Raw genomic sequence first — 13,267 nt, 5'->3', positions numbered from 1 at the left:
AGAAATAAGCACAAGATAACATCGGGCCATTAATAATAATAAAATAAAATGATCTGGAGGGCTGGATAGAATTACCCTGCGGGCCGGATCCGGCCCCCGATCCTTGACTTTGACACGTGGTCTAAAATATGGCCCAGTCTTGTAGTTTATGAGGATTTCTTATTCTTGCAGCTCAGTACAGATCTTTGTGAAGGAAAATTGCTTTCCAAACAAAGCTGCCCCGCACTGTCTGTGAGTGTCTCTTCAGAGGAGAGTTTCTCCCATTAGCTCAGTCTGTGCCCCTGACTATCCCGCTGAACACATTTCCTGTTTGTGGCAGAAACTCCGGGCAGCAGCAGAGCGGCTGCATGTGCGCTCATCAACACACGCGCACACTCACAAACACACACAAGGAGCTTGGTGGAGTTAAGATGGCGGCGTGTGGCTGAGGAGGCTGGGATTCTGAAGGATTTTCGCCCAAAAACGATTTTTATGAAACCATGCACGCACAGTAATCGAAGAATAACAGTTTCCATTTCTTCTACGCGCCTGTGTATGCTTTTAGAGTGAGCCCATGACATCTATACACTTCGTTGTTCACCCGTTGCCCGGGACCGAGGATCAGCTCAATGACAGGTATTTTGTTGCAGCCCACAGAAAAGACCGAATAGTTTCAATATTTATGGAGTATGTTAGTTCTATTTTCTTTGTAGTTTGAATTGTTCACGGTAAGGATATTGTCATGTATCTGCGCTTGGTTTTAATGGATCTTAATGACCTCTTCAGGGGTGATTCAAGGCCCGGCATTTTGAACGGTCCTTGTTAGCTAGCTGCTCCGAAGCGGTTTGCTAGCATGCTACATGCTAACCCGTTAACTGTCTATTGCGGCTAAAGCTAGCTGCAGCATTCTTGGTTCTCTTGAAGGGTTGGCTCGCAGTCAATGTTGAGACAGACAATGCGAGTTGGGGGATGGGTGAAAGAGGAGCAAAATGTATTTCACATACCGAACTGTTTCCCGAATTCCTCCTTTTTGTGCCATAAATCTATCATTTGCCCTTTTACCACGTGCCGTGTTTTCTTTTGTGTTTGTCTCGTTGATTATTATGACCAATGAAGTGGCTAACGTCAGCTAGCCGAGAGCTAGCTTTGTAATTTGCTACCATGCGTTTGACAAAGGAAAATATTAGTACATGGGAGTCTTTGTTTTAGTTTTTCTCTCTTAGTCTTTAATCCTTACCATGCGTTTGTTCACCAGGATATTCGAAAATATGCCCGTTTTCTCTTGAAATGCTGAAGATGCGGATAAACTGCGTTAGCTACATTTCAGTCACATTAATTTTGTCATCGACTCATATAATCAGACTATGATTTACAAGATATCCTGCTTATAATCGATGTTCTCGTTTTTTGTTGAAGTTGTGCCTCTACTTGAATAAGTTGGCATTATTTCGCGAAGCAGTTATAGGTAACTTGGTATTATCTCTTACATGTACACACACGGGTTTTGTTGCTTAAGCAAGATTATCAGCCCCTGGTATTTGGAAGGACGGTCCAGGACATTGTGTGCGACCTGTTATTTCATTATACATTCTATTTCTATTTGGAATTATAATTGCGTTTAAATGTACCAAAGAGATTTAGTTTAACACAAGTTGATGAGTCTTAATTTATTTTCGGAATGATCTAAAAATAACTAACTGAAGAGGACATAGATATGGATTATTTAAATTTTTAAGTAGCTTTGATCAGGCTGTCATGGCAGATCAGTTTACTATGGCAATTAGGAGGCAGGTTTCTGCAGACCCACTAGAAGCTCTTGGTCGTGTGGATCATTGGTTCCTGAAAGAGGTTATGGCATTTCTAGCCAGTCATGCCTGCTATTGCATTCTGCTGTCACCATGTGCTGCTCCGAGGCCCCTGCTTTCTCTCAGTCAGCCATCAAGGATCTCCAGTTGTCAAAGCAGACAACTGTCTCTGTTTGAAATAGTGGAAGATCCAGTTCAAGTTGAGTCATTCAAGGGAGAAAAGCACAACTGTTCTTAGATCATCAATAGTTTTTGCAAATGCCATCGTTTGAGTGTTTAATTTTATTTTTATCATGGTATGGTGAGGGATACTTATTTTATAGAGCTGATTATGTTTCCATATAATGCAGGGGTGTCAAACTCAATCGAACAAGGGGCCAAAACACATCTTAGGTCGCCAGCCAAACATTTATAAAGATTTATACATTTTTTTAAACTTTAAAATGGTAACATAACATATTTATGCTAATGTGAATACTGTAAGCTGAATTTGGCGGCTGAAGATCCTAAAATTGATAGTTAAAAACGCTGCAGCTGAAAGCCAGCTAAAATATTAGCTAAATGCCAAATTAGCTTAAAAAAGACTTATGTTAGCCAAAACAGCTAGCATTTAGAATTGAATTGAATTTAGAATTTGACGTAATTATTTTTTTCAAAATTTCAAAGAAAAAAAAATCTAAGCAAAATCTATTAATGCATTTGAGGAATCAAAGATGCTTTTTTTATTTGATTTAAAACCCATCAAAAGAATAATTGCATTTTTACAGAATTAAGCCTTTTTCCTTTTGTCTTAAATAAACTGAAAAAAGGATTTAAATAGCTAAACTTCAAAAATTTCCTAAAAACTGAAAAAAGTCTAAATTTCCCAAAACAGCTAGCGTCTAAATATTAGCTGAACTCCAAAACATCCTAAAAAACTTATTTAAAAAGCCTAAATTAGCAAAAACAGCTAAAATGTAGCTGAAATATGAGCTAAACTCCAAAGCAGCCTAAATAAAATCTTAGAAAATGCTGAAATAGTACAAAAAGCTATCGGAATACCCATTTTTAAAACTTCAAAACTAACTTTTTAACATGATTATGAAAAATAAAAAGGCAGGAATGTTACTCCAGAATAAATCAACCTAAACCTTAAATAACTTTCAATATTTTACTCTCCATAAAAGTATATAAAAAATGTATACAAGTTAGAAATAAGCACCAGATAGTCGTGCAATTAATAACAATAAAATGAAATTATCTGCAGGTCCGGATAGAATTACCCGTGAGGCCGGACCCGTAATGCTGTAATAAGTTGTTTAAGTGGTAAACAACTGATTAGTTTACAGACATCTTTTTACTTTGCGGTAAAGTTTACTGTTATGTACTCAGAAATGCTCTATTTATTTTAAGTTACAATGACTATAAGAAAGGAGCTCATGTTCACATTGAGTTAACATTTTGTGCATAAAGACGGCCTCTGCCAGGACAAATCTATGAAAATATTAGAATTTAAATTCAAGGAAAATTCAGAACATTCCAAAAAAGGGTCACTGAATAACTTTGATATTAGTTTTCATAGATTATTTTCCTTTGGTTTGCGCTGTGGTTATAAAGATAAATGAAGCATCGTTGTTGAGACTGATTTGTTTGTGCAAACTTTCCCGGAGAAGAATTGAATACATTTTCTTCTTTATGAGGCAAGACATAAATATTTTCAAAGTATTGTGAATATTTGAATTGACATTTCAGTTCAAACTCAACGTTATATTTTTTATGAAGCCAGGAATCCTTTTGTGTGTAGTGAAAAAAACTTTATATGTGCAAACTTGGAGTATTGATAACTGAATCAATCCTAGTAATGTAAGGTCTGTTTATTAAAAGGACATTGGATAATTAAATCTGTGCTCAACCACTCCACATTTAGTTGGCTTGTTTTTAAAAATAAACAGCAAAAAAAAATGGTAATAACTCTGCATCTACTCTTGTTGTTAAGCTTTTTTAAAAGGATTTAGGTGCTTTCCTGTTGCAAGTATTTATCAGGTTATTTTCTATGAGCTGGATTTGGATAATTTATGCACCATGATCTTGTCATGAGCCAAGAGAAATGAAGGTCAGGAACCAGTGATATTGAGACAACACATGGTGTGAATTTATATTTCCTTAGTCTGCAGTCGTGTCTACTATGTTACTGAGCTGAAAAATAATGGCTGCATACCTATTTAAATACAGTGGTGGATTGTTGCTAGCACATACTGACGAGATCTCTAAGTGTTTGACCCTCGCATACATCAGGCATCCATCTTGCTTTTCCAGAAGTGATTATAGGTTAAACTCTTTGAGGCATGCCACTGATTTTATCTTTTAAAACAGAAACATCCAATCAGTTGAGTGACAAGTTCTACTTGTTCACTGCAACAGAACTCATTTTTTCACTTTTTGGGTTATTTTTCAAACAAAAAAAAATGTTTGAGGGGGGGTTCTGCATGTTTTTACAATTTTAGCCTTTCAGCTAAAGGTTTCAAATTATTTTAAATGAGCATGAAAATTGATTTTTATTCAATAATGTCTTTAATTGCATCAGTGATTTATGTTTCATATATTAATTGTAATTACATGGCATTACTACCCACACCCCCTTCTGTTGGCACCACTTCACCTGCGTTCCTCTGTGGACTTCAGTTGTATCTGGTTTATGGTAGTCAGTACACAAATAAACAAAATACAGGCTGCTGTGGGGCTGCAGCTGAGGGGAATGTTTGATATTACAGAGTGAGGGCAGCCAGATGCTCCACCAATATGCCCATTTTGTTAACAATATTATATCTCTGTAAATGTTTTCAGGAGTTCCCCACATTCCAAACACTGAACCCGGGGAAGAGGGAAATGCTATATGTGAAATATTTGCATCTGCATAAGCTCTAGTTTTTGCAATGTCACTTTTCTGTCACATCATTAGGATTTTAAATGTTCTTAAAGAAATCTGATCTGTGACCTATATAATGAAATAGTGAGACAGTGCCTGGTTTTGTTGCATTTCCTTTATTGCACGTGTCAAAGTCAAGGCCCGGGGGGCAAACCCAGCTAGTTTGGAGTTTAGCTAGTATTTTAGCTATATGCTAGCAGTTTTGGCTAATTTAGGCTTTTTTAAAAACGTTTTTTAGGGTGTTTTAGAGTTAAGCTAATATTTATACGCTAGCTGTTTTGGCTAATTTAGACTTTTGAAGTTTATCTATATTTCCAGGTACATGCTAGCTGCTTTGGCTAACCTAAGTTTTTTTTTTAGGCTAATTTGGCATTTAGCTAATATGGGCTATTAGCTAATATTTTTGCTGGCTATCAGCTTCAGCGCTTTCAGCTATTAGCTCAAGTGATATCAGCATCAGCGTTTTTTAGCTATTAATTTCAGCATCTTCAGCGGCCAAATTCAACTTACATCATTCACACTAGCTTTATCGCAGGTAATGCTCTATATGTAGTTCATAATTATGTTAAAAAGTTACAGTTTTCACATTTTAAAAATGTAGTTTTAGAGTGTTCAATAAATGTTTATCCAGTTCAGCCCGCAACCTAATGCGTGTTTTGGATTTTGGCCCCTTGTGTGATTGAGTTTTACACTCCTGATCTAGTAGGATCACAGAGCAGAGTGATCTCTGTTGGAAAATGTTTGTCTTTTACGGTTGAATATCACTGCTCAGTACCTGATTCATTTGATTTTAATGTACCTTTTTATAGTTGAATTTAGAATTTGACGTAATTATTTTTTTCAAAATTTCAAAGAAAAAAAAATCTAAGCAAAATCTATTAATGCATTTGAGGAATCAAAGATGCTTTTTTTATTTGATTTAAAACCCATCAAAAGAATAATTGCATTTTTACAGAATTAAGCCTTTTTCCTTTTGTCTTAAATAAACTGAAAAAAGGATTTACCTGAAAAATCAATTACTCCAGCTTTTTATTGAATGCAAAAATAAAAATCAGCATTAAAAGTGGAGAATTGTATGTTTGTATTTGAGTCAAACCTGGTGAAACTGTATTGAATAAGGCTTCATTCATCTTGGGTGAGGCTTCAGATTGGCTTCATGACTCTCCTTAGCTTATTGTTAGTAGTCATCAATGTGTTTCTAATTTTGTCAATCATATAGTTTGTTTAATCTTTTCAGGCTTCGTGAAGTCTCAGAAAAACTGAACAAATACAGCTATAACAGGTGAGTTTGTGCTTTAGTTTTTTCTATTGGCCACTCTGCTTATTTTGTGGATAAGTTGAATTTTTTTTCCTCTGATATTTAATTAATGTTTTCCCCCTTTTCTTTTAATGCAGTCATCCACACCTTAATCTGCTGGAGCAGGCCACTCTAAAACAGTGTGTTGTTGGTCCAAACCATGCTGGATTTCTTCTTGAGGTAATTCATCTGCTTTACATGTCGAAACTGTCATCTCCTGACTTATCTTTTTCTATGCAACTCTGGGCTTTTACTGTATGGATGCGTGGACACTGAAGATATAACCTATATTATGTGTGTATAATGCTAATGTGATGAGTTTAAACCCATCTGTTGACCCACTAATGCTTATTCCAGCTCTGTGAATCAGCATGATCGTGCATGTGGCTGGAAGCATGTTCAGGTGCATTTAGCTTCATTCTTCTGTGAGAGACCTCACAGTGGTTTGGATCTAAGACGCGTGTCAGGTCAAGGCCCGGGGGCCGAATCCGGCCCTCCGGGTTATTGCATCCGGGACCCCCGATAATTTATTTTATTGTTATTAATGGCCCGATGTTATCTTGTGCTCATTTTTAACTTTTCTAATTCCGACAAAATATATTTTTATGGAGAGTAAAATATTAAAAGTTATTTAAGGTTTAAGTTGATTTATTCTGGAATAATATCCCTGCCTTTTTATTATTCATAATTATGTTACAAAGTTACGGCTTTAAAAATTGTCATTCTGCTAGCTTTTTGGACTATTTTGGCATTTACTATGATTTTTCAGGCTATTTTGGAGTTTAGCTAATATTTCAGCTACATGCTAGCTGTTTTGGCTAATTTAGGCTTTTTTAGGCTTATTTGGCATTTAGCTAATGTTTTAACTGTTTATCAGCTTCAGCGTTTTCAGCTATTAGCTTTAGTGATTTCAGCTGTTACCTTCAGCATTTTTAGCGATCAATTTCAGCATCTTCAGCTATCAGCACTAGCATTTTTAGCGGCCAAATTCAGCTTAGATTATTCACACTAGTATTATTGCAGGTAATGCTATATATATAGTTCATAATTATGCTAAAAAGTTAAGTGTCCAACAAATCTTTATCCTTTTCAGCCTGCAACATAAGGTGTGTTTTGGATTTTGGTCCCCTGTGTGGTTGAGTTTGACACCCTGATCTTATGGAAGGAAGGCCTCACAATTGATACGTTTCCATGCATATTATAGGACTGATGTCTCACATAAAGGCACAGGAAGAGGATCAGTTCACTATTTAAGTTTTCAGTACTTTACTGTGGTTTAATAGGTGCTGATGATGTTTTTTTTAGGGAAACGTGTTTATGAAGGAAATGTGATCTATGACTTGAGCCTCTGTCTGAAGTTGCTGCTCTGTTTTATTTTTTCAAATGTGTTTGTGTAAGCCACAAGCCAATTTGACTTTAGCTTTATGTGCTAGATTCATTTATATTTTTATGAATCGATTATTGATCGATTTTTATCAACCTATCCCTAATGTTTTGTGCGTTCCAGAGCGTGGTGAACATGGGTTCTTGAACCACGTTTAGCATATGATGTTCACACTGGACGTTCACTACCTGATACTCGCGCATAAACTCACAGTTGGAAGAGGCTTGGTGTAAGTCTGGTGAATTCTGTTCCAGGCTTTTTCTCTCTCAGCTCTATTCTGATGTATGTGAAAGATTGGTGTTATAGAATTCCAGCCGGACACAAACCCAAATTAATATTTTCTCCTTCATGATCAACTTTCAAACTGTTCGCACTTCTGCGAATGATAAAGGAAGCCATCCATATGTCGCTACCAAACCAGAGTCCCTGATTGGTCAAAGTTCAGCTGGTTTAACTATCATTCAGTGGCCTCACATTTTGTATGTAGAGCCTGAAACGGACTTAAAGAGCTGTGTAGGGATGCGTCAATGGAAGACTTATACATAAACTTTTAATTGGAAGTGTTCGCTTGAACGCGCGTTGGCGAGCCCGGTGTGAACATAGCATCACAATAGTTCAACACATGACCCTTGAGATTGTGTTGGTGTGCTTTATGTGCGGAGGACCAGTAATAACTTTAGCTAAAATAAACTTGTGATCTCTGCTCTCATACTCCAGTAGACACGTTGATAGTGAGAAAAATAAAAAGGGTATATCTGACAGTAAACATGGCTTTATTTGTATTTCTAAAACTTTTCACCATTTCAGTTCAAATGCTCATTGTAATGGTGAGTGGTAAATCATGAGTGATTAACACATAGCAACCTGCATCTCTTACAGGATGGACGTGTGTGCAGAATCAGCTTTTCTGTCCAGCCCGACCGCCTGGAGCTCAGTAAACCGGATGGCAGCGATGGGTGAGAGACTTTCTGCTGGAAATCATTTTAGCTTTGGCTCTCAGCAGTCTGTTGGTGGCTGTGTTTAAATCAGGACACAATGAGGATTCTTTGGCTTCCTGATCTGTTGGCTGTAGTTTGAATTCACTGCAGTGTTTTAGAGATGCTTTCATTTTGGGCAAAAAATGGCAGCTTAGCCACTAAAAATTCTATGTAACAAGAAGAACACCCTACTTACATAAAATAAGATTTTTGGGCAGGGTGACATTACATAAAAATAAAATACCTATTATTTTATTTTATTTTTTTGCATCAAATTTGATTTCTTATTTTGGTCATTTTTTTCTTATACCCCACTTTATTTTCTTAAACAAAATCTGCAAATGACAGAATAAATAAAAAAACATTCTCATTTGGGATTTGACCTGAATTCAAAATGCAACAAAATACAAGCAGTAAAAACATTAAACCTGCCCCTGTTTCCTGAATGGCTGTTTCAGGTGTTGAAAAAACTATTTGTCGTACTCCTACTTTTGGAAGCAACAGCCTTCAAACAGATTTTGCAAGTCGGAACTCACATATCTGAACCAGTTCCATAAAACTGAAGGAATTGTCCCTTCTTTGGGAACAAACTCCTTTTGCTTGTTGCCTGTTTGGAAGGCTGGGGGGGCTGACCTTACCCTAAACAATCGAAGCTCTAGAAAGCAGGATGCTGGAGGGGAAAAAATCCAGATTTTCCCAAAAACAAGTCTTCTTAAATGGCGAATTTGAATTAATCGAAAAAAAAAAATGATTTAAAGCCCAGTCCTAGAAGAGGTGGAAATGTGTAAAAACTTTCTAGAAGCAAGCAATCTTTATGTTTTTAAAACCATAACTAACAGAAATCGATAAATTGAACAAAAAAGGACTTATCAAAAATGTGTCATTAATTGTCTGCTGTTATACAAGCACCAGAACATTTCGAGATAGATGAAAGTCTTTTGAAAAGTATCCTAGGAAACTTTAACTTCTTGTGACTGAGTGTATCTGAAACATGAAAAAGGAGCAATTCTGTTCACGTTGTTTATTGAGTTTATTGGTTTGTACTGAAGAAATCCATTCATTTTTCAAATCTACCTTCACAAGTTTAAAACTCTGGGGAAAAAAATGAAAGTTGTTTGGCTTGTTGGATATAGTTTCCCTTTTGTGTTTACACAAATGTTCACTCTATTGTGGGGCTCTTCTTATTTTTATAAAAATCCATTTGGTGGCTGCTCTGTATATTTGGGGAATGTCAAATGAGTTTCCACTTTTCATTTTAGAGTTTTATGTAATATGAGTTGCATGCATACAAATAATTCTGTAGAAGGTTGAGAGGGAACTTCTGTCTGCACAGATTTTCCACACAAAATTGTGGGTAATTTATCATTTTTGGTCAGTAGTGAAATTTAATGATGAAATTCTGCGTGTTTACAGCACCAGGATCATCACCTAACGACGAGTCGGTTAGATTATTTATTAGCTGTGAGCACATTTCTCTAGTTTTGTTTTCAGGTTGCTGACGATGCTGTTCAGATGAATATTTATGTTTATCTAAATAATTTCTGCCTTCGATGACAGACTAAACAGCTATTAAAATAGTCAACGACTAATTTAATAGTCAATTATTCGTTACCTTTAGATTATATGGAGTCGGAGTGAAGAACAAAGTTGTGAACGTTCAGCACAAAAAAGCACTTTTTTATATTTGAGTCAGTGAGACCGAAACTTTATCTTTGGTGAAAAATAGTTTCCTTGTTTCAGATGCCGACCTCATTTATTTGTGTGAATGTTTAGTAATCATTCACACTTTAGTGATTCTCCTGCTTCTTTCTGTATGTTTTTTGACATGTAAAAACTCGATCACACTTTCAGCGTTTTCAGCAATCTTGGTATCAAAACGTTCAGCTCGTTCAGGATATTACTGCTTGAATTTTTATTTACATAAACTTGATAGTTTTTGAAATATCGAGCACAATATGCCCCATAGAAAATGAATGAGAAAATCTTCAAATTTCAACATTTTAAGTAGATTAGCGACAAGCTAAATAATTTTAAAAAACTTGGACTTTAGCTAATATTTTAGCAGCATGCTAACATTTGTTTTCCGCTGGGCTTCTCTATAGGCTAATTTAGAGTTTAGCTTCTATTTTAGCAACAGGGTAACGTTTATGACTAATTTAGTTTACTGAGGATTTTAAGCTATTTTGGAGTTTAGCTCGTATTTAAGCAACACGCTGAATATTTTTTCCAAAATTGACATTTATTAGGGATTTTTAAGCAATGTTACTACAAAATTTTAAGAAAGTACGTCAACTTCAGCACTCTTTCATAGTTCTTTAACAACATTTCCAGTCTTTTTACATTTTGCAAATAGCTTTAACATTTTCAGTGCATCCCTGCAGCAATTAAAGTCAATGGTGTCACCATTTTCTGCAAAAATCTTCAGCATCTTCAGCAACTACTTTCAGCAAAATGCATTCACAATAGCATTATTGCAGGTAATGCAACTTTTCTAGTTTAATCTTGGTTTAATACCAGAAACTATTGGACAGTCTGCAGGATTCATTAAAAGTTTAATAAACTATCACCTTCATTGACTTAATGTTTAGTTGGTATAAAACTCATGATGGTTGAGATGTGTATTTTACATCCACTTTGCACACGACCCGATTAGTTGACTAATCGGAAATAGTCGACTATTAAGATAATCGTTTGTGGCAGCTCTATCATTGATACATGACTCCTTTTTGAATTTTAACACTAAATTACACATTAAGCTCTTATCTTGTCAAATCTATTTGTAAAGTTTTGTTAGTAGACATTTGCTCAAACTCAGAACAAACTTGACCATCCAAATGTTTGAAACAGGAGAAAGCAGTCGCAGCCCCAAAAAGTCAAGAAGCTTTACAAAAAGTAAAGTCTTGAAGGAGGAATGAGTTGCAGCCAATTCTGATTCCCAAGGGTGTTGCCATGCTGGTCTCCATAGTAAAGCCCCTTTTTCCAAAGTAACAAAAGATGAAAAATTGATTAAATATTTAACAAAGGAGCTTCTAAAAACATTTGAAGCTAAAGATTTTGTAGTCCATTTGGGACATTTGTAGGTTTGTAACTGATCTCCCGTTTTTTGTTTCCAGTTCAAAGTTGAGCAGTGGTTCAGGGACAGGAAGGAGCTCCAGACCAGGCAGGACCAGTGATCCGCCCTGGTTCCTGTCTGGTTCTGACACACTGGGCAGACTGGCAGGCAACACCCTTGGGTAAGTTCTGGCAGAACTAACAGACTAACAGACAGACTGTGAATGGTCATTGGTGGTACCAATGCTGCAGCATCTGAGGGTCAAGGGTCATATTCCTGTAATGCACATGTGTCAAAGTCCAGGCCCGGGGGCCGAATCCGGCCCTCCAGATCATTTTATTTTACTGTTATTAATGGCCCAATGTTATCTTGGGTTCATTTCTAACTTTTACAATTTTGACAAAATATATTTTTGTGGAGAGTAAAATATTGAAAGTTATTTAAGGTTTAAGTTTAAAGTTATTTAAAGTTTAAGATTTTGGCTCCCCGTGCGATTGAGTTTGAAACCCCTGCTGTAAGGTTTGATGCCCCCCACCCTGATGAGTTCTTTTGTTTGTCCAGATATGATACCATCAAAATAAAAAGGCATAATCTTTTTTATTTTAACTGCTCGTTTCCTATCACTAAAAGTACTCTTAAATACGTTTGTGTGTTGCTTTTTTGTGCCAATAGAGGCCCAACCTTTTGACTTCTATTCTTCAATAATATTTGGTCGCAGCATTTATTTCTGTTCTCATTGTCATCTTCTAAAAACATTAATTACATTTAAAACTCTATTTGTCATTAAGTTGCCATCTGATGAGCCTGCTGTCTCAGAGGTTGAATCCAGACGGGCCGGATGTGAAGCCTGTCATCTGTTCTGTTTGTGCTTTTGACTGCTGCCTCTTACCACGGCTGTGACAGGAGTCGCTGGAGCTCTGGGGTAAATGGAGGCAGTGGAGGCAGTGGCAGTGGAGGTGGAGCGGGAGGAGGTGGAGCAGGAGGCGGCAGCAGTGGAGGCGGAGGCAGCAGTGGAGGCGGAGGCGGCGGCGGCACGTCAGGCAGGTCGTCGACGGCGGCTCGTGATTCCCGTCGCCAGACCAGGGTGATCCGCACTGGAAGAGACCGCGGTTCAGGCCTGTTGGGCAGCCAGCCGCAGCCGGTCATACCAGCATCTGTCATCCCTGAAGAGCTTATTACACAGGTACGCTCTGCACAGGTGTTTGTTCACCCACGTCTGCTCCAGTAGGAAGTAAACGTTTGATGACGATGGCGTGTCACCCAGGCCCAGGTGGTTCTTCAGGGGAAATCTAGGAGTGTGATCATCAGGGAACTCCAGAGGACAAACTTGGATGTAAACCTTGCTGTCAACAATCTGCTTAGTCGCGATGATGAAGATGGAGATGATGGAGATGACACAGCTAGTGAATCTTACCTCCCTGGTGGTATGTGAAATGCTTCTATGAACAGATTTGAACTAGTGCTGGGCGACATGGAAAATATGCTGTATCACAATATAAATTATTCTATATCACAAAAAATGTCAGCTTACTTTGCTGACTATTTTAAGTTACGTATAAGTGAATAGTCACCATTGAGACACAAACGTTTTAGTGCAGCAGAGTAAATTAAAATGAGAACAGATGTGGCTGAAAGACGGCAGCCTTCAGATTTGTTTCAAAAATCAAAGGTATTTAAACTGAATTTGTAAAAAAAAAAATACTTTTTATGAAAAATATATATATTTTTTAAATGCACAACAATTTCATGTTTCTGAGTTGAAAAACAAATTTTTTCACAAAATTCCGCTGGAATTATGTCAATTGAGTCAACTGTTGAAGAGTTACCAAAACAATATGGAGCTAAAGCTCTTTGTTATATATTCGTTT

At 36.9% G+C, this 13,267-nt stretch overlaps 1 protein-coding gene across 6 annotated transcripts in view; it reads left to right on the top strand.

Moving 5' to 3' along the window:
* The first annotated feature begins 287 nt into the window (after positions 1-287).
* ubr5 (ubiquitin protein ligase E3 component n-recognin 5) overlaps positions 288-13,267 on the top strand; it is a 56,931-nt gene continuing 43,951 nt past the window's right edge. For 4 of the 6 annotated variants that reach the window (XM_036216106.1, XM_024289023.2, XM_024289020.2 and 1 more), the window contains exons 1-7: positions 288-615; positions 5,927-5,971; positions 6,085-6,166; positions 8,250-8,326; positions 11,461-11,580; positions 12,303-12,582; positions 12,664-12,823. In XM_036216106.1, coding sequence (XP_036071999.1) covers positions 554-615; positions 5,927-5,971; positions 6,085-6,166; positions 8,250-8,326; positions 11,461-11,580; positions 12,303-12,582; positions 12,664-12,823 — 826 coding nt within the window. In that variant the 5' untranslated portion in view covers positions 288-553. The remainder of the gene's footprint in view (positions 616-5,926; positions 5,972-6,084; positions 6,167-8,249; positions 8,327-11,460; positions 11,581-12,302; positions 12,583-12,663; positions 12,824-13,267) is intronic. The other 2 variants (XM_024289025.2, XM_036216107.1) reach the window with 1 other exon arrangement.

Source organism: Oryzias melastigma, linkage group LG16 (genome assembly GCF_002922805.2).
Source record: "Oryzias melastigma strain HK-1 linkage group LG16, ASM292280v2, whole genome shotgun sequence".
In the NCBI taxonomy this organism is placed as follows: domain Eukaryota; kingdom Metazoa; phylum Chordata; class Actinopteri; order Beloniformes; family Adrianichthyidae; genus Oryzias; species Oryzias melastigma.
The sequence above is the reverse complement of the archived record's forward strand: the minus strand, read 5'-3'. Positions and strand labels throughout refer to the sequence as shown.